This window comes from Homarus americanus, unplaced genomic scaffold (assembly GCF_018991925.1).
Source record: "Homarus americanus isolate GMGI-L3 unplaced genomic scaffold, GMGI_Hamer_2.0 scaffold24922, whole genome shotgun sequence".
Lineage (NCBI taxonomy): Eukaryota > Metazoa > Arthropoda > Malacostraca > Decapoda > Nephropidae > Homarus > Homarus americanus.
Genome location: NW_024722610.1, coordinates 3,835,593 through 3,858,807, shown reverse-complemented (window position 1 = coordinate 3,858,807; position 23,215 = coordinate 3,835,593). Strand labels below are relative to the sequence as shown.

Sequence of the window (23,215 nt, the reverse complement as noted above, 5' to 3'; positions counted from 1 at the left end):
GCATTCCAGAGTTGCCACATCTCACAAAACACGCTAACCACTGTCCCAGGTGGAAGTGCAGGTGATTGTACAGTACAGTACTTCCTTCCTTCCTCTTCCAATATATACTTCTTGTGCATCTTGCATTCTTTTCTTTTGTACACAGAATACTAGCTTCTCACTGTTTCCTTTAACCACCAGTAAATTTTAAAAATCAAATCATTGTTTTCAAGGATGTGTAATCCATCAAAATGAACACTTCATCAAACACCAATTTTAAGTCTTCAAAATACAGACACATACCAAATATTAATGAATCATTAGGCAAAACTTACGGCATAAACAATCTTAGCACTTCAGAAGAAGTACCCACACTAACTTCTCTAAACTTTTGAATAAAATTCCTTTCTGTCCCTTGCCAACAACACCAACATGTTAAAGGAATAAAACAAAAGCTATTAATTCACCTAAGAACAAATTGCTAAACATTAACTATTATTATCAATAAATTAAAATAAAAGGAAAACAAATATTAGACATTTTCTTGACACTATAGCTATAACAGCTTTTCCAAAACAACAAAAACAGTCTATTGTACTTCTAATTATACAACTCAATGTACAGAAAATGGGATGCGAGGTGTGATCCAAAAGTTCTCGGACTGGCTTCTTAAAATCATTATTTTTCAAGATATTACAGTGAAACTGTAATAACCCTCAAAATATTCTCCAGGGGCCTCAATGCAGCACTGAATCCGCTCCTCCCACTTCTGGGAGCGCCTTCTAGGATGTGTCCTGGATCTCCATTCAGTCCATAAACTTCTTCCCCTTGAGGTTCAACCTGAACTTCGAAAATAGTCAGAAGTCACAAGGAAGCCAAATCTGGAGAGTACAAAGGGTAGGGGACCACTGGGATGCTGTGCTTCACCAGGAAATCATTCAGAGAGAGGGTAATGTGAGCAGGTGCGTTGTCCTGATGAAGCAGACAATTGCCGGTCGTCAGCCAGAATCCAGTTAACATTTCCATATGAGAAGTCCATTTGCTCGGCAGTCATACAGATGGTCACCCTACGATCCTCATGGACAAGCTGGTAATTTTTCTGGACATTTTCATCATTTCTCTCAGTGGAAGGCCATCCGGAACAATGCTATTTTCAAAGGAGGTGTGCCCTTCTTTGAAATGCTTGTGCCACTTGAAAACTTGAACCCTGGTCATTGCTTCACTACCCACCACACACTTGCTCTACCACCTCCGACCATCGGTGAGTACCGATACAAACTTAGAAGTTCTATATGCAAGCACTATTTTCTATAGAAATGGCAATGATTTTCTGTATATGTAATGTATTTCATGGGGCAAAGGGAGGCTCAGGATCGTAACTCCCGTATTTTATCTATTTCTTATGGGGAAAATTGATCTGCTTAACGTTGTTTCGTATAACATCGCATTTTCAGGAACGTAACCCCGACTTTAAGCAGGGACTGTACTATGAGGGCCACCTGGCAGAGGGCATAAAATCAGAAATAAATACAGCCTACTCTCTTCAAATGCAGGGCTTACTGGTATGTTCTTGAAAGTTGCTGCAAAAGGCAAAAATACATTTGGCATATTCAATACTTTACTTCATTATAATTTGTTACTAAACACATGAAAAGGAATAAAAATACTTATGGAGTAAACAATTTTTTTTTAAATAGTGATTAAAAAAACAAAAAACAAGAAATCATAAATTATAAAAATTACTGTACTGATACTATATAATACCAAATTAAAACTTTCAGATGCATTACGTTTAGGTGCTGTTATAGAGGGCAATAAACAAGAATAGTGCTAATATAATCAAGAGACCAAAACTGCGATTGATTAATACACTGCTATATACACTCTACAAGGCAAACTACTGTAACACTACACTAGTGTGTGTGGTGACCAGTGGAATGCATAGTGCTCTCCCCAGCTACACTCCAATAACCAAAACTACATACAGTCAATTCTACTATAACGCGATAGTTGTGTTCTTGTAAAACATCGTGTTATAGAAATTCGCGTAATAGAAATAACAGGGCTTATGGAAAAAATAGGGTTGGGTGCAGATTACTACTCGAAATCGAAAAAAATTTAGTAGTTAGCCTAACACAAAGGATAGCACAGTCTAAATAAATGTTATATTCATATCTAATAATGAAATCATAATGTAAATGTAACACTTTACCTTGAAAAAATATGAATATAACTTGATGGGGGAGAAGGGTGATTTTGAGGTTGATAACATCGAGCTTCTCTTCAAGGGTTATAGACTTTCTTTTACGATCATCACCGGGAATGCGATCACCAGAACGCTTCTTGGAGATATTCTTCTTTACCATTTTCACAGTTAATACCACAAAATTGGAGAAATAGTGCGCAAAAATCGTGTTACAGCAAACAAGCGTTCGCGTTATACAAATATCGTTCCTCTATTCATAAATCGTGTTAGAGCCAATTCGCGTTGTCAAAACACGCATTATAGCAGAACTCACTGTACTGTACATAAATTTTTTATTGTCAAATTGGAGATAACCACAAAGCATAAAACAGAATTCAGAGATGGAGCACGCACTACTTCTACTTTGCTGTCACTCAGAATCGAGTATGACGATCATCCACCTATGATACAATGATATGAGCTATTAATTAAGGATGTCTCCTTCGTTGGTGAGCTCTGAGGTGACTCGAGAGGCTGATACGGGATTGGCTGGGCTGTCCACAGATGTTGCACGTGTGGAGGGCTACATCTAGTGCGGAAGGGGCAGCGGCAGCGTCTTTTCGGCGCTGGTGCTTGTCTGCCTCCATACACACACACACACACACATTATTATGTTCATCACTGCATGATTTATTTACCAAAACCAAAAGTTTGCACTGCATGGGGATGCTTCATAAATATGTGAATTATATGGCTAGTCCAGGTTTTGACATGCAAAATCTTTAAATAAGCACAAAGCCAGGTTTTGTGGAAAGCAGAGTAGAACATGGGAGTTGAAACACCATATGCACTACTTGCCTGCATTAAATGCAGTCCTCACTTGTCAATTGGTATGTACAGTATTAAGTGGACTTTCATTTGTCTGGACAATCACTCACATACTATTTTTTGTACTGTACTGTACACTGTACATGTTCTTATATAATGGCACCCTCCACCCAAAGTACTCCCATTACTCATCCTCAGTAAGAGGTTCATAAAAGAAACCATGGATGGTATTTAAGCTGAGATCCAACATGGATGCCACTCATCCTGGCCAATAAAATATCCCAACTTTATATTGACTGATTTACTCAAGCTTGCTACATTTAAAGTCTACTCTTAATAAATATGCACATTAATCTAGTTACTGGAATAAGTCACTTCATGGTACTGAAAACATAATATGTATAATGAACTTACAATTATTAGGAAGAATTTTTTACAACATTAATTTTATCAGTTTGTCACTCATTCATTTCTTCCAGTGCTTTACCTCACCTTTTTACTGTTTTAAAGCCTCTTTAACAATTCTCTAACATTTCTTTTACTTCTTGAACAAACTCATTTTCTCTGACATTTCCATGACTATACTGCACTGACTTTACAGACCATTAGCAAACTCCTTTCAAGTTAAAATTAATTCAACTAATTTTGAGTGGGTAGGTAATGGTTGCACTCTGGCTCACTCACACACTGTTTTACAAGTGTTCTACTCACTGTATTCACCTTTCGGCACCAAGTAAACATCCTACTAACACAGGTACAATAATTTTCCCCAGCAGAAAGTCTGTTATATGAATTAAGACATATTTATATTGTTTGTGACTGTTCTACTGTTATTTCATAAATGATTATTCATAATTATAATTATAATTTCCACAGGTTATGGATACAAGTTTAGTGATTGTAGTTTTATGAAAGGAGTGCAAATATTAGGTCCAGTGAACAAGTGCTTTCCCCACAAATGGCCTTTTGGAGGAATTTAAAGTGAAGTCATATATTCAGTACATCAGGTAGTAGGTACTACAGTACCTACTTATTAGGTAGTAGGTACTACAGTACCTACTTATCAGGTAGTAGGTACTACAGTACCTACTTATCAGGTAGTAGGTACTACAGTACCTACTTATCAGGTAGTAGGTAGTAGGCAGCTATCAAACAGGAAGGTACTACCGCCTGGGAAGAAATTGGAAGCATTATGTGCTGTCTAATGGTAGACCCTGCTGCTATATGGCATCATGAAAATTGTGACTAAGCCCCAGGTTGCTGGTCTGACTTTCTGCCTCATTTACAGACAATTACAGGGTCTCAATTGTTTCTCTTACCATTAACAACACAACATACATACAGTATATTGTTTCTCACTCTTGATCTTTTTTTAATTTTTGTATTTATTAATGGTTCCTTATTATTATTATTATTATTATTATTATATTCCACCCCCCCCCAGGTCCAGATGTGGGTCAGTAACCTGTGCCTGGGTGGGCTAATCCCCGTAAAAAAAAAAAAAAAAACCACGTACAACCGAGTACTGTACAGTATAGTCTCGATTTACGCGGATTTTTTTATACGCGGTTGGTCATTTACGCGGCACCTGTCCAGACGCGCCAATTATTAGTTATGCGGTACATTCCTGAATTTACGCAGGAAGCGGAGCGGACAAGCTGCGCGCTAGGTCGCTCTTACATCACAGCTGACGTCAGATGACGTTTCGGACTGTGATTGGGCCATGTATCCTTACCACCCACGCACCCCCTCCGCCGTGAGCTGTGATTGGTCTATTTAACTTGGCTTGCCCTGCCACCAGGGGCGATGAGTCGATGACCTTGACTGCGTCAGTCCCATTGTCTCCCGTCTCTTCGCACACTCCCTCGTTCCCAGGAACCTGTTATGTTTTTTGTAATAGTGAGGATATGGACTTTGAGGGGTTTGACAAGGAGGCCCTGCTAGCCTCTGTGGTGGATAGTGATACAGGTGATACAAGTGGTGAGGGCCAATAATCTACCCTCTGCCTCGGAACCAACCCCCCATCCCCGTGTGCCCAGCCATCTCTTCTGCTAACGTAAGTGTCAAAAAACCAAATATTATTGATATTTTTCTTATTTATTAATTGTGTGTGTATACCATCATAAAATTAGGATGTTATTTTTACTACAACGTACGTATTGTGTAGGAAAAAGGCTAATCTGGGGGTTGGCCCAGTCTCTATTTCAATTAATCCCGTATGTTCTGTTATTTCATATAAGCGTTTCGCGTTATACATGGACCTCCATGGGTTTAATTGACCGCGTAAAACGAGACTATACTGTACATACCATACGCTATCTACATAGTACTGCATGTACACTATGACCTCTCATTAGAAAATATAAATAAAACAAAGTGTCAGTAATGGGAAATCTGGACTTAATTAAGGATCAAATTGAGGGGCTATGCGGCAAATAAAATTGAATACAGTACTCCCTTGCCAAGCACAGGGGTTAGGTTCCTGAAAACACCTGTGGTTGGCAAATCCATGGCCAAGGATAACACTTGTCAATGCCTAACTAAGTTGCCTGTTCCTTCACTAAACAATACACTGCATTGTACATTTAATTAAATTTGAGTCAAATGCATATAAAATAGTTTAATATATGTAGATAAATAGTAATATAAATTTTATGATACATCTCCATGGTGCTGGCATGTTGCAATAAAAAAAATGAAGAGCATGGGTGTAAAGGTGTGTGAAGTGTATGTGTGTGTGGACTTGGCCTATCGACAAGTTAGACTGTCTCTGTAGCTACATCCTCCAAGCTCTCCCCTACCAGGACAGGCTGCTTGATTGTAATTTGTCAACTCATAATTTCGGGTAGATATATGCAGTATATTTTTTTGCTGTTATAAGCATACACAATTGTTCATACAAAATGTGTAAAAAATAAAAATCTAAGGAATGATTATCAGAAGGTCAAAAACATAAAGAGAAGAAAACAATTCTAATGTCAGCGGGAGTTAGCCCAGGATTGTCGGAGGGGGGCGGGAGAGGGAAGCAACAGAGGGGAACGGGACAGGGTAGCGCGCTCCTGTGTCCTTAGTGAAACGATTCCCTAATGATAATGCAGTATTTTATCTTTTATTTTATTTATTAGTATTATTTTTATTCATTCCTCACATTTACGGATGAATACATTAAACCATGGAAGGATAAAGATGTCACACTAATCCACGGATAATGTTAACTCAATGTCACGGTTGGTGAAGTGGTATAGAGTAAAAACCGTGGATACCGGGAATCCGCAGTTGGCGAGGGTCCACTGTATTGTACATGTATTACTAACTAAAAAGAAGTAACCTCTACAGTCATGACTTACATAAAAAAACACTACTACTGTACAGTACATTTTGAACTACTCCAATCCAGCACCCTTGGGGCCTGACCAGAGCCAGACCAAAGATTTTTCCAAACCACTGGTGGTCAATATATTAAGATATCAAATATGATACAGTACAAGTTCATGTACACACAACTTCAGGATTACTGGCCAATGCTAACCATAAACAACGCAGCCCAGCTGGGACACTACCTCTGTCTAGCCCATGGCAACGCGAGTCGTTCATACCGCTCTCCCCACCCTTGCCCTGCTCAACGTGCTAACTCGCACATGAAGAAATGTTAATTCCCTTTAAGTTTTTGACCTTATTATAATTACAGTGGTCCCTCGATTAACGAACAGTCCAATTAAAAAAATTTTGGTTTATGAATTAGCTCCCATAAGGATTTTCAATTCCATTAACTAACAAAACTTAGATTAACGACAGCCTTACGAGAAACACGCTTTGTTGTGCGCATCGGCTGATTAGCTAGTCCGATAATACAGTAATTGGTTCTATGCTTACATTCGTTCCCAGTGGAGTAAATATCAAGAAAGTTGTGCTCTTCAATATTTTTGCATTTTTTAGATTAAAATTATTGGTCATTCTAAAATTTAGTTAACATATTGATAATATATACAATACAGGGAACAGTTTTTGTGTGCCAATCAGATGATCGAATCACCCACCAATGCTTCTCAGTTTAACTTTGCTTACAGTGGAGTGAACATCCAATTTGTTGGTCTCTAAAATATTTTTGCAATTTTACATTAAAATTATTAGTCATTCTGAAATTTAGTTCACATATTGACAATATACAGTGCAGAAATTATTATGAAACATGAAGAAGGCATTAGAACCAGTGCACTCTGTTAAGAATATGGCATGTCATCATCGACTGCCTCTACAATCAGCTGTTTGATTTGTAAACAAAGCTGCCGGTAATACGACATACACACCTCAAAGTAAGTTAAAATACTGTAAGCTATTGTTTTTTATTTATTATTATACAGTACAGTAATGCCCCGATTTACGCGGCCGCGGAGGTCCGCGTAAAACGAGAAACGCGTAAATGGAATAACAGAACATATGGGATTAATTGAAATAGAGACTGGGCCGACTCCCAAACTCCACTTTTTCCGACACAATACCTATGTTGTAGTAAAAATAACATCTTAATATTATGATGGTATGCACACAATTAATATTTAAGAGAAATACAGTCAACAGGTTAATGTCCATTTAACTAATGGACACAACTCCTCCACCCCCTCTTCCCACGCTCACTCACTCCTCCCTCTGAGAAATGTTTGGGTGAAAACACTAGATTTTAAGGTATAGTAATAAATAATACCTCAGACTAAAGTTAGGATAATATAATTGACATTGCTGGATTCCTTGCAAAACCAGGAATATTTTGAATATACACGTCATATATTTTGCACAAAAGATAACATATTTGCTCTGTGTAATCAAAATTCTTACATTAGACCTAAAATTTGTATGTCAAATGCAAAATCCATGATGTTTATATTTAAAATGATCATCATATTGTAAGAATTCCAGCAATGAAAATTATATTCTGGCCAGGCAATTTGTATGAATTTTATGAGCTAAAACAAATGTCTTCAGTAAATAAAAAAATTATACTTCACCCAGACACTATCTGTCAATCAAAATACCCCACCTCCAGCTCCCCCCCCCTCTTCCCAGGCTGGCTGGGTCCCTCCCTCCCTCCCTACCCCCCACCTTCCCTCTCTACCAGAGAAATGTTTGGGTTAAAACAGTATACAGTCAACCCTCACTTTACGCGGTTAATGTAACCCACAGGGTACCGCGGAAAGTGAGAAACTCGTAAAGTGAATAACATAACATATGGGATTAAATGAAATAGAGACCAGCTGACCCCCAAACTCCACTTTTTCCAACACAATACCTATGTTCTAGTAAAAATAACATCTTAATTTTATGATGGTACATACACACAATAAATACTTAAGAGAAATAGAGAAATACAGTCACCAAGTTAATGTCCATTCAAATAATGGACTCAACTCCCTCCCCCTCTTCTCACACTACACTGCTGGCTCTTCCCTCTGAGAAATTTTGGGGGGAAAACCAGGTATAGTAATATATAATACCTCAAACTAAAGTTAGGATAATATAATTGACATTGCTGGATTCCTTGTAAGACCAGGAATATTTTGAATATAAATGTCATATATTTTTCACAAAAGATAACATATTTACTCAGAGCAATCATTACATCTAAAATTTGTATGTCTAATGCAAAATCTATGATGTTTATATTCAAAATGATCATCAAATTGTAAGAATCCCAGCAATGTAAATTATATTCTGGCCGGGTAATTTGTATGAATTTTATGAGCTAAAACAAATATCTTCAGTTAATAAAAAAAAAAAATATTCTTCACGACACTATCTGTCAATCAAAGTACCCCACCTTGCCTCCCCCCCTCTTCCAACCAGCCAGATGGTCAGTCCATCCCAACCCTCCCCCCACCCCCACCAACCCTCCCTTCAAGAGAAAGAGTGGGTGAAAAAACTAGATTTTAACATTTAGTATTAAATAATACCTCAGATTAAAGTTAGGATAATATAATTGACATTGCTGGATTCCTTGTAAGACCAGGAATATTTTGAATATAAATGTCATATATTTTGCACAAAAGATAACATATTTACTCAAGAGTAAACATTATATCTAAAATTTGTATGTCTAATGCAAAATCTATGATGTTTATATTCAAAATGATCATCAAATTGTAAGAATTCCAGCAATGTAAATTATATTCTGGCCGGATAATTTGTATGAATTTTATGAGCTAAATAAAAAAATTATACTTCACCCGTGTAAAGGGGTACACCCACCGCGGAATGTGAGCATCCTGGGTTCTGGCAGGGCACCGCGTAAACGTAGAAACGCGGAATGTGGGACCGCGTAAAGTGAGGGTTGACTGTATTTACATTTTTAGTAATAAATAATACCTCAGACTAAAGTTAGGATAATATAATTGACATTGCACAAAAGATAACATATTTGCTCAGTGTAAACAAAATTCTTACATTAGATCTAAAATTTGTATGTCTAATGCAAAATCCATGATGTTTATATTTAAAATGATCATCATATTGTAAGAATTCCAGCAATGTAAATTATATTCTGGCCGGGTAATTTGTATGAATTTTATGAGCTAAATAAAAAATTTACTTCACCCGCGTATATGAGTAGATGCACCACGTAAATTGGGCATTCCGGTCCTGGAGGGGACCGTGTAAATGTGGAAACGCGTAAACGAGAACCGAGTAAACCGAGGTATTACTGTATACTGTACAGTACAGTAGTGTATTTAGTTTATATTTAATGTTTTGTAAATTCTATTGCAGGTATACAGTACTTTGTATGTATACTTTTTCTGTGAGCTGTAACCAATTACCCAATATCCCATTGAAATAATAGATTCAGTTAACAAACGACTCTGCTGATAACCACAAGGAAAGAAGAAAACTTCGTGTTTTCTTCTTTCCTTGTGGTTATCAGCATATACCTAGATCACGCGCACCTACAGTGATTTACTTGCACATATATATATATATATATATATATATATATATATATATATATATATATATATATATATATATATATATATATATATATATATATATATATATATATATATATATATATATATATATATATATATATATATATATATATATATATATATATATATATATATATAATATATATATATTTTACATAAACTGACGAAATGTTTTGGAAAGCAACCCTAAACTTCTCCCTAAGTACAAGATCCATGAGTATTATAGTCAGCTTTGTTATGGCAGCTATCAAGACACATTGCCATGATATAGTGGAAGCTTACTAGATACCAGATACAGTGTTTTGTGTTTAGTTAGTAAAAAAAAAACAAGAGCAAATAGATGATTAGTCCTTGAATGAGAATGGATGTAATCATTGAAACTATGAGTGAAAAGTACCTGGCTATCCTAGTTTTATGCAAAATAAAATATAAGAGGAAAGTAAAGGTAAGCTGGGAACAAAATAATGAAAATAAGAGGGAGAAGGAGTGTTGTTGAGTGAACAAATGCACAACTGTGTGATAAAGTACAAAGGAGGTGAGTTCCCAGAATTATATAGTCAGAATAAAACAGTGGTTCTTAACCTGGAGAGAGGATCAAATTTTCAGAGGGACATGAAAGCTTAGGAATAGTGGTCTATGTTATCTTTAACTCAGAATATATAGTCCCAATTAAATAAACACAGAAAGGAAACTAGAGCAAATTATTTGGATAATCATAGTGTGATGATGGGTTAAAAGGAGTGCGCCATAAATGAGGTATGCACTCTAACCTTGGATGAATACCAGTGTCTATTAATGTTGTGTACTCCCCCACCCGGTAACCAGCTGGGCTGCAAATGTGAGGCATTAAGGTGTGACTGCTCTTTCTGGACAAGAACCATCAGGTACAAACAGTGTTTCAGCTTCTATTTTTTTCTCAGTACCTTTTTTACCACATACTTTTGATTTTCAGTAACATATTGTAGACTGAATGCATTGGTATTGTATGTGTGTGTGTTGTGTTTGCATACCCCACAGGGCTCTCCTATGTTGCCCTTGATTGTCATTTAGTTGTTTATCATATTTACATTATTTCCAAGTCCTTAAATCGAAAGTGAAAATCTGAATTATCGACCTGTACAGTATGTGTATATACAGTATGAAGGAATGTTATAATGACACTCACCAGGAGAGGCTGTGTATATATTGTACAGTAATAATTGTTTAGGTCAGGGATTAAAACAGTGTCACAACAGTGATCCCCTTTTTCATCTGTTATTCTTCTACATTCTTTCACCATTCTCCTTACTTCATGCTACTTTCTCTGTACTCATCTCTTCTTTTGTCACTTTCTTGCAACATAAGTGTTCATATGCCCTTCTCTTCTCCTCAAAGAGCTCAACCAGCCTTTAATTGAACCATTTCCCCCTTTGCTTCCGCTTACTATTATCGTGAACTCCCATCCCTCCCAGTTCTACATCCTCCACGGGACAACTTATACCTTACAGAGCATTATGTACATTTTTCACAGTTAAGGTTTAAGTCATAAAGCCCTTCCTGATCTAATATACCTATATCCAACACCTTCAAATATTAAGTCTCAAGACTACGTTTTCTTTAAAACTCGCACACACATTTAAAACAAGTATCCCTCCAATGCATGGGCTAGTTGTAACCTTCTTGCATGGAAGAGCCATGCTGTATCTAGTTTTCTTCAGATAGATTTTTGAGCAACAGGTTCATTTTTTGGTATTAAACTAATAACCTGTATATTACACATACAATTGATCGTTTTTTTCATATGAAACAAGAAAAGTGAAAAAAAGAAGAAATAATTCTGATGATGTGAAGTAATACATTAAAGTTTTCGATACAATCAATTTGTATTTTAGACAACAAACCACCAAGTAAGGACAATAAATATTAGATAACATAAGTGTTCATTTATATACAGTGGGGTATGTTATAACGAACGGATCCTACTACGAATATTCCTATAACGAACGTTTTTACCTATAAAATTAAGAATGCTATAACAACCGCAACTCCTACAACGACAGCGGATGAATACGGGACTATTTCGCCTGGCGCATGAATATTGTTGTACCGCGACCCACAACAAGAGCGTCAGGCGCCATCTTTGTCTCATTGTGTAGCCAGTGCACCACTGTTATTGTTGAAATTTCGTCTTTTGATGTGGAAATAGAGTTACAAGTATTTGTATAAATATTTTGTTATACAAGTGTACAATTGTAACACTGAATCGTCCAAAGCGAGTGAGAAAGCTCATAACTCTTGAAACTAAGAAAGAAATAAAAAAGAAACGTGAGGATGGAACAAGCATTGCGAAACATAGTGATGAGTATGGGATGGCTAAATCGACTACAGTGAACCCTCATTTTACGCGGTTAATTCAACCCACGGCGGCCCGCGTAAAGTGAGAAACGCATAAAGTGAACAACATAACATCTGGGATTAATTGAAATAGAGACCAGGCCGACCCCCAAACTCCACTTTTTCAGACACAATACCTACGTTGTAGTAAAAATAACTTCTTAATTTTATGATGGTATGCACACACAATTAATAATTAAGAGAAATATCAATAATATTAGGTTTTTTAACACTTACATTAGTAGAAAAGATGGCTGGGCACACGGGGATGGGGGGTTGGTTCCGAGGCAGAGGGCAGATTATTGGCCCTCACCTGTATCACTTGTATCACTATCCACCACAGAGGCTTGCAGGGCCTCTTTGTCAAACCCCTCAAAGTCCATATAAGTCCATATCCTCACTATCATCATCACTGACTTGGGCCGGCTGTGGTGGGTGAAGAACTCGGTAATGTTTTGATGACTGGGCGACCTTGTGCGCACCCTGCTCACGCCGCTCTCCGCGTAAAAGGGTACACACACCGCGGAAAATGAGCATTCCGGTTTCGGCAGGGTACCGCGTAAACGTGGAAACGCGTAAAGTGGGACCATGTAAAGCGAGGGTTGACTGTATATGTACGATTTTAAAGAATAAAGAGGAGTTGAAAACTGTGCAAGTGGCTAAGGGAATCTCTAGACTTAGCAAAGCAAGGTGTAATGTGATTGAGGAGACGGAAAATTTACTCTTAGTGTGGATAAAAGAGAAAGAAATGGCAGGTGATAGCATTAGTGAAGCTATAATTTGTGAGAAGGCCAGACAATTGTTTGAGGACCTTAAAGCCAAGACTCCCAGTTCAAGTGATAGTGATGTGCCAGTGTTTAGGGGTACCAAGGGGTGGTTTACTGGTTTCAGAAGGAGAAATAAATTACAGTGTTGTGAGACATGGTGATGCTGCTAGTGCAGATAAGGAAGCAGCTAAGGAACACCATGAAATTTTTTTAATGTGATTAAAGAAGGAGGCTTTGTTTCTCAGCAGGTATTCAACTGTGATGAAACTGGACTTTTTTGGAAAAAAAAATGCCTCGCCGTACATACCAAGGAGGAAACTTCTGTCCCTGGCCATAAGCCAATGAAAGACAGGCTTGCCCTCCTTTGTGCTAATGCTTCTGGTGACTGCAAAATAAAGCCCCAGAGCTTTCAAAAACATTAGGAAGACCAGCCTTGGTGTTATGTGGCGGTCAAATCCAAAGGCTTGGGTGACCAGGAATTTATTCTCTGAGTGGGTGATTGAGGTGTTTGGACCCAGTGTTCGGGAATACCTCAGGGAGAATAATCTTCCACTGAAAGCTTTGTTGATGGACAATGCACCAGCCCACCCTCCTAATTTGATGGTTGAATTGCCAGAGGAGTTCAACTTCATCACTGTGCACTTCTTGCCACCCAACACAACACCTCATCCAGCCCATGGATCAACAGGTAATTTCTAACTTTAAGAAGCTGTACACAAAAGCACTGTTTAGAAAATGTTTTGCGTCCACTTCTTCCAGTGATGTTAGTTTGAAGGAATTTTGGAAGAGTCACTTCAATATAGCAATGCTGTTTTTTTAATTACCTCAGCCTGGAAAGAGGTTACTGTGAGGTGTCTTTGTGCTGCTTGGAGGCCATTGTGGCGTGAATGTGTGCTTCAAAGAGACTTTGAAGGCTTCGAAGAGTTAGAAGAGGAGGCTGTTGTTCATGAAATTGTGTCACTGGGCAATTCCATGGGCCTGGAAGTGGATGATGTTGAGGAGTTGGTGGAAGAGCACAGTAAGGAACTGTCCACTGAGGAGCTGTTTGAGCTTCACAAAGAAGAAAACGAGACACTGAAGCGGAGCTTAACTTCTGAGGAGTCAGGGGAGGATGAGGACAAGGAGGAAAGCAGCATCATTCCAGCCAAAGATCTCAAGGATGCGTTCTTTTGCTGGAGCAAACTGTCTAAGCTTGCTGAGGATTATCATCCTGATGTTGGTTCTGTGGAAAAGGCCATCAGTGTGTTTAATGACAATGTTATGAACTACTTTTGGAAGGTCCAGAAATCAAGGTTGAAGCTGCCAACCCTGGATTCCTTCTTTAAAAAAGTAACAAAAGAACCTACAGACAAAGTGCCTTAAGACAGTCACCAAAGAGGGCTAGGAAGGATGACTCCTCTCCTTCCACCTCTTCTCCATAATTCTCTCCTCCCCCCTCCCCCTCTGCCTCCTGTCCTGCATGCTGAACAACACTAAGGTAAGATAAAGTACCGCATTTTTTACATTTTCCACAGAATTTTTTCCAGTGTTAAGTGGTTGTATTTGGGGGCCTGGAACGGATTAATCCTATAACAAACGAATGCTATAACGAACGAGGTTCTAGAACCAATTAGATTCGTTATAGCATACCCCACTGTACTTTATATTGGTGAAATAAACAATAAGATATGAGTAATAATAATGCTGGTAAAAAAAATAAAAAATACCTAGAATATTTTCAAAATTGTTCACTCTCTCTTCAGGATTTGCCATTATTTTAATATATTTTTGTTTCATTATTCCATTAATTAGTATAAGTGTCATTGTATGTTATGGTAGTTTTAGAATTTTGCTCGAATATATGGTTTGGCTATAAGCAATTTTAGAAAACAACAATTCCAACCCCATGTGGTGTACTGTTCTGGATTGTAACGTACTACACATATACATCTTTGTAATATTGTAACGGGATTGAATGTTACTACCGTATAAAAGAGCCAAAATATCCTGAAATATAACAGCAATCACTTTGTAATCAGCTATAAAACACTTCACAACACTTTACAGAAGGGCATTATGGCACATTTTACACACATGACTGTTACAAATTTGAATACTGTAAGTAAAATATTAAAAAAATTAAATAAATGAATTCTTTACAGGATAATGTTACTGCATAATGGACAGCTCAAGTGTGTGGGGTGGTTATCAAGATAAAATTTAAAGGGCTCACTCAACCTTCTAGCTTCACTGCCAGGAAAGCACTGATATCAGCGTGATATGGACTGTTGCCAAGTAACCAATTAGAGATAGATTACCACAAAGAGAGGAGGCCTACTAGAATGAAGCGCCAAAATCTCAAGCGTCAATCGGAATTATTTTATTTTTAATTAATTTTTTCTCTTGGATGGTGAGTTGGGGCGTCTTTACAAATTGGACAAGATTATCATTGAAGCCTATTGTATGTGAGTCCCAGTGTGCGAATGTTAATAACAATTTCCCTAAATCAGCAATCATTAAACTTTACAAGACTAAAGACTCGTGAACACATTTTACCACCTCAGGAAATAAAGACATTATACAGTATTACTATACTACATTACATTACATCAACAATAACCACAACATAACACAACACTGTTGTCAAAAACAGTGATGAGTATTTTTCCTTACCTCTAAGAACTTTTTCTTCATAACAGCGGTAAAAGTCCCATATCCTAACTGTTCCGTCATCTGAGCCAGTGGCAAACTTCTGGTCACTTGGGGAAAAACTGTGAAAAGACATTTGTGGAAACGATACACTTATGCACAACATGTGTGTCTGTTGGTGTTGGAGTAGGAGTATGGCTGCAGGGTATTTAAGAAAAAACAGAAAAAATCTAGTCAAAAGCAACAATTCATATCGGGCAATCCAAATATGCACAACTGCAATCCCAAGGATACATGTGCTTAGTAAGAGTCCTTAAAGTTTTAATATTTGTATTTCGATATTTATTATCTTAATAAATGCAACAGCACCTAGTGCTTAAGCCCCCTTTTCTATAAAATATAATTTAAACTCATTTATTGCATGATCCTATAACATAAAATTTGCAAAAAAGTTTTTTTTCAGCGTCTTGCTGCCAGGAACTGTTAAATTTGACAATTCAAGGAAAACCTATTCATTCTTAAACGTCTAATATAAATAAACTAGAATTAAACCTTCTCTTGAAATATAAATCGAAGATCATCTTGCATTAATGTACTAGTAGATTTATTTTTACACTGAAAAAAAGGTTTCTAATATTATTAAAATGCAAGTACAGTATACATTTCTGTGAGCTTATATAACTTGTTCAAACATCTAATCTACTGGTACCTAAGAATCAATTAGCTCTATACGAAACTAGTAACTTCACTATACTGTATTGTGTTTAAAACTTTTGGTGGCATATGTTCCGTAAAATAAGAAGCATCCATTGCAAAATTTTCTGTGAATCCACTGAATATTTTCATAACGATCAAGGCGAGACTTCCTCCTCTTTGTATTGGTCTTCGTCTTACAATATATTTCTGTTTCTGTGCGTGAATTACGTGCTAATTTAGCGTGATACTAAAGAATTATAGGTGAATAAAAACAGGCCTCTGGGGGTGACAGACTGACCAATGACGGGTTCATCTGCCACAACCCAGGTGAGCCTATAGGGCATGTTCACCTATTTTATTGAAGTCATTATGTTTACAAGGAATTTACAATAACAGTAATCACAAAACTGATCACAATTGGCAGATGGCTTGTGCGATGGATAAGGATGGATGAACTTTATTGGGTTATGCCGATGAAAAGATTACAAAAGGAACAATTCTTGGTGTGCAGAAGTCTTCTACAAAACTTTACAAAAGTATCTCTTGAAGGTAGGGTATATATATATATTTGCTTTTATTGTATATTACACAAAAAATTACATCACACTTATTTAGTATTGCACAATGAATTCAGTGGTTTCCTACAGACAATGAAATAAGCGTAGTATGTGGAATATACATATACAAGTATATATATATATATATATATATATATATATATATATATATATATATATATATATATATATATATATATATATATATATATATATATATATATATATATATATATATATATATATATATATATATATATATATATATATATATATATATATATATATATATACACACCAATCACCAACATTCCAAAAACCCAGAAGTACTACTGTGTCATTAGGGAGAGTAGGTTATTCTTTATTTAATCACTAGTAATACTAGTAATGTATAAACTCAGAAAATTTTCTTCCTACATCAATATGATAAAGGTAAATCTTTATTGTCTTTTTCAAAATATCCACATATTACAAAATATGCTAAATACACTTGTCTAACCAACCTATATTTCTTAACAGTACTTAAATCACTTGTAAATACTTAATTCTGATGCCTAGTCCTTTCCCTATCAATTGTCTGGTAGTTCAGAGACAAAGGTGGATTGAATTACCTTTGGCTAGTAGTAAACGGGAAGGTTGAAAATAAAAAGATAAATCCAAGGGTTAAGACGTTATGAAAAATTTCAAATGCCAGTACTGTACTGTACTGTATATATAAAATGGAAATTATTTTAAGGTTACTTGAAATAATAAGAAATCTTATTGCACTATGATATGTGTGATAGGTACTTAGTCCTCATGCTAAACAAGTAAATGACTGATATCACTTCCTTACCCTCATACCTAAATAAGTGACTAAAATAAACTGAATTTGTTAAAAACTTAATAACAATGCTAACACAAATTAGGTGATTAACAAAGAATAAGCTACAATGACACACAAAAATAAGATAGAACATAAGAAACAGCATCCACATAAGTAAAAGTAAAAAGACCAGTAAAAGGCCAAAACCATAGATATAAAATAATTTCTGAGCGAGAATGAAGGTAATGTGGAATTTTCCAAGAATAAACTGAAGTTTCAAAAAATATTTAGGGATGCCGTTAATTATAAAATTGTGGAGTAATTGCTTCAAACCATGATATAGTATGAATAGTGAGGAGGAAAACTGAGTACCCACGCAATAATTTATCAAAATAGGAAAAGTTTTGAAAATTATTTGTGCCAATGACAGTGTAAAAGCAATGACCACTGAGAGTGAAATGTTGTAGCTACAAATGGTGATAAAAGATTTTTGATAAGAAATATTGTTGAGTGAAGAGATCGGGCAAATGGAACAGATAATTACGAAAAAAAGACGGTGACATAAGGTTATGGGTTGGGAGTACCTGAGGCCACGCACGGGATCCTTATGGGCCTGGAAGAGCTTCACATTGTTCATGTTCGTCTGCCAGTATTTGACAAAACCGCCAGTGTCACCAGTCACCATCCACTGGTCGTTGTGTGACCACACCATCGTCCGCACACTACTATCATGCGCCTGTTAGGAAATTGGTACATAGCACCAAAAAGTTTTTTGTTACTTTTCAATAGTTCATAGCTTACTCCTAAAAATAGTTATCTTTTTAATGCACACCTGAGATGGGATGAGTTGGGAATAATACATAAGGTATAGCACAGTATGCAGTACTGTACTAGGAGTAAGGACAAACAAATTTTCTTAAGAGGAGAGTCCAGATGAAAATCGGAAAATTACGAAAAAAACAAAAAAAATCCTGGGGAAAGCTGTTGCCTATGGCTATATACTAATGTATTTCTATTGCATAATTCGTAATATTTATGTAGCTATGCACGATTGCTTTACCCACCTTCATTGAGAGGACCCTTCTGTTTACATCGGAAAAGCTGTAGAAAAGTATGTGGTCCCTCGGTTAACGAACGGTTCGATTAATGAAATTTTTGTTCACGAATTACCTCCCATAAGGATCTTCAATTCAGTTAACGAACAAAACTTCGATTAACAAAATCCTTTCGACAAACACGTTTTGTTGTGAGCATCAGCTGATCAGCTGATGGGCTAGTCTGCCAATTCAGTAATCTGTTCTATGTTTACATTCATTTCCAGTGGATTAAATATCAAGAAAGTTGTGCTCTTTAATATTTTTTGCAGTTTTTATATTAAAATTATTAGTCATTTTAAAATTTAGTTAACATATTGATAATATATGCAGTACAGGGAACTAGTTTTTTGTGCACCCATGAGCCGCTTGACCCACCCACCAGACGTCAGTTTGGCTTTGTTTACAGTGGAGTGAACATCAATTTTGTTAGTGTCTTGAATATTTTTGCAGTTTTACATTAAAAATATTGGTCATTCTGAAATTTAGTTAACATAATGATAATATATAGTGCAGTGCAGTGTTGATTTAGATAAAATAATCTTGAATTACACCTTGTTAACTTAAAATTTTATTGGTGAAATTACTGCATCAAGCATGGGACCCCTGCATGGTGATTTCTCCTCCATCCCCACTTCCTTCTCTTCTCCCTTCTCCTCCACCCCCACTTCTAATTCCCATCATCATCATCAACCAGGAACCTTCTACATACACACCTCAAAGTAAGTGTACTTTACTGTATTTTTTTTTTTTTTTACTTTGTATGTACTTTTCTGTGAGCTGGAACCAATTACCCAATACAGTATCCCATTGAAACAATGGATTCGGTTAACAAAATTTTTGGTTAACGAACGACTCTGTGGAACGAATTGTGTTCGTTAACCGAGGGACCACTGTATTTATAATAATATTTTGGTGTAAAGTAATACCAATCACTTGGTAAAAATCACAATCTGGCACCTTTCTCAGCAAGCTAACCAAGGGAGACGGTCGTCTCGACAGTCAGTGACCCATCAAACACGTGATAGTGAGGTACGATTATGAGTTGCTCTAATGCCACCTTTATCAGCCCATATCTCAGAACAAGTTTTACCAACTTTCAAATCCCTAAGGCTCTGTCATTTATAGGCCGATTCTAATAAAATAAAAACTAAGTAGTAGAATAATATACTGTGCATCGTGTAACATATAGATTTTCTTTATATTTGGCTTAGTTTATTATTTGCTGATTTCTTTATAAATATTTTTAGGAAAAAATGGTAAGTTAGGAAAAACATTCAGACACCCAATGCAAAAGCGATAATAACAAATATCTATATGTTACATTCAAGAAGAGTAAATTACCTATATTCCACATGAATTTCAACATAATTTAGCAAGACGTTATGGAGAAGTAGGATTTTGAAAATTTATAAGAATATGAGGGAAAAATCAGATATTAGGGATTAGATAGAACCGATTCAGGGATATAGTAACAGTGTATCTGGTGTCCTCAATGGCTGACAGGAAATTGATATTGATTGATCAATTATTAAAGAAGTTCGTACTTCAGCCGGACCCTCCCCGAAAAAGTGATACTGTACAGTAAAAATCAGCTAAAATTTTATTTGTACCTGTATAGTTCTATGGACTAATTCTCTTAAGACAAAATAAATAAAGACAAGAAATTATGAATAAAACTGGTAATGAACAGCACTTTGGTTGTCTCTAATACTTCAAGGAAGCTCAATGTACTGTATACTGTGCATTATCAAAAAGAACAAATCTTATAACTTTCTGACAATAAAAGATAATTGGGTCATGTGCACACAACTGGGTTATCAGTAGTGTATAAATGATGAACTGATTTTGGAAATTCCATTTTATGACAAGTGATATGGAGATTCATTGATGATATCCACCCAGCCTATAGTTTCACAATAAAGGCTAACCTTAGATCATTCAAACCATAAGTAATACAGGTAAACCTCTATTTGCGATGGGGTCAGGTTCCCGAAAACTTAATCGCAGGTCGAAATATTGTAAATCAGGTTCGTTATAACATGGGGTTTAATGGGAATATGTTCCTGGCCAGTTGGACACCCATCATTTTACATCTGGAGAATGCACAAACAGGTCTCACCATCTAACAGTGTGCAGGTAATTTGAATGAGCACTTACTGACTGCTGACACCTTTTCATTGCCTAAGGTAAATGTGATAAATTATAACCTTCCAAATTTACATATCACAGACTACAGGTAGTAGGGGACACCCACATTGGAAATCAAATATGATTGACAATAGACCAAAAAAAAAAGTCTGAATATGCAAGCTACTGTACCACCAAGACTTGCTTAGTATGCAACTGCCTGTCGCACCTCTCTACAATGACTAGGGTTGAAATGGAAGAGAAGTACTAATTGTTTAAATTAGTGCCGGCAATCAAATTTGATGCTTTGTTGGGGAATGGGACTACCAACACAAAGTGTATCTGTCACACAAGTAACAACAAATGAACGACAATGAATGGAGGGAGAATTAGTGTGTATACAGTACATGTACAGCAGAGCATTGCCGTTCACATATTTGCCCTTTAGTGATGGATTTAATGCTAACACAGTTTGCTGATTGTGATCAAAGTGCTTGACTATTCATGGGCTGGTACAAGGGAAAGATACAGAACACCACGAGTTAATCATCAACTTATCCACTGACTACCTACCCCTCCCCCCTCTCTCCTTTTCTTTTCTGTTTCTCTTTTGCAGGGTATTATTACTGTTCCTTCATTCTGTGAAAATACGGGTCATTGAAAAAGAATGGTCATGTCATATGATCTGGCTTTTGATGATCCCTGTACTTTATGTAAGAAAGTTCTGGCCACAAAGTTTATTTGTAAACATTCAGAGTTAAGTTTTCTGTCTTCTATGGTTAGTTTATAAAGAAAATTGAGAAAAAATAATCGACAGGTTTTCAAAGAGTTTTAATGTTGAAATATGGCTCAAAATTAAAAAAAATAAATAAATAAAAAATAACCTAGAATCTAACACCAAGCAATGTTCAGGCATGTGTAAGATTGTCCGTGACAAAAAATTTTAAACTACGATTTAATGAACTCCAAAAGAAATTCCTATTGTAAAGATCCTATTATATTACCCTGTATAATGAATTATGTTTTCTCTTTGACTGTTACCCATTGAGGTACCTGATGGCCTTTTTTGGCATTGTTGGAGTGGAGAACATCAAGAATTACAAAGTAAATAACAATTAACACAAGGTAGTGGATGAGAGATCATGTGGATCAAGTCGGGTCTGGCCATGTATACCCCGGTAATTTGTGCCGGTTTGGCTTGGGCCTACAGCATTGGATGGCTTAGCACATGCAAAACGGTTAAGAAAGTATGGTTTCCTTACAACTGGATTTTATATGTTTAACTTGTCACTTATTGTAAATATAAAATATTTTAGCTTCATTAATGTACAGTATAGATAATATAGGGTTTTATGAGCTGGCTTAGGAACCTACCCACTAATTACAGAACTGTACTATAAATATAACAAGAAACGGATTCCCGAATTCCAAAAAAAAGACTTTTGAATTAAATTTTGAAAGAGTCTTTTTATAACACCACTCTTTATCAGGAAAATATACTTTATTGTCTCTTCTTAATAACCTTTTCTCGGGAAAATAAACAGCACAAAAAACACAGCAAAAACATGCTAATTAAGAGTACAGCTTGGCAAAAAAGGGTAAATGTTTATATTTGAAGTCCCTGACCCTATTATTCCCCATTTCTACTCCTTTAAGTTTGTGCTCTGCTGATTTGTGATTCACAGGAATTTTCAAGAGTGTATCCCCTGCAAACGACAAGGCCCTACTGTATTTATTGTTGTTTCTGGCTACCTCACACAATATGGAAAAATGCTTGAAGGCAAAAAATCAAATGCCTTTGGAGTTACTGAAAAGCAACTAATAAAAAAATTCAATCCAAAACAAGGTAACAAGGTCATCAATGACGAGATGAATACTGGAATATTACACTAGCTCTTCTGCACAGTGTGTGGATGTGCTAAGATTAACATGTTGAACTATGAAAAATAAACTTACCTGTAATATAGTTTCAAAGTTGAAGGTAAGACCATTCCATAAAGTGAACTCCCCTGATGAAGCTCCTGTCACCAGGCGACGACCCTCAGGTGTCCAGGCCAAACAAAAGATTGGACACTGGAAATTAAATAAACATGTGTTGGTGTTCAAGGTATAAACAAGTTCCCTGATTACAATTGTAGTTAAAATTTTAACTTTAAACCTGCGAGGTATGTCAGGAACAATAGTGCACAAAAACTT

General features: G+C 36.3%; 1 protein-coding gene across 1 annotated transcript in view; it reads right to left on the bottom strand.

Moving 5' to 3' along the window:
• Positions 1-23,215, bottom strand: part of LOC121862899 — a 79,467-nt gene that overhangs the window by 50,232 nt on the left and 6,020 nt on the right. The window contains exons 3-5 of the mRNA XM_042361299.1: positions 22,976-23,092; positions 18,380-18,531; positions 15,762-15,859 (exon numbers count right to left, since the gene is read on the bottom strand). Of these exons, the coding sequence (XP_042217233.1) occupies positions 15,762-15,859; positions 18,380-18,531; positions 22,976-23,092 (367 nt within the window). The remainder of the gene's footprint in view (positions 1-15,761; positions 15,860-18,379; positions 18,532-22,975; positions 23,093-23,215) is intronic.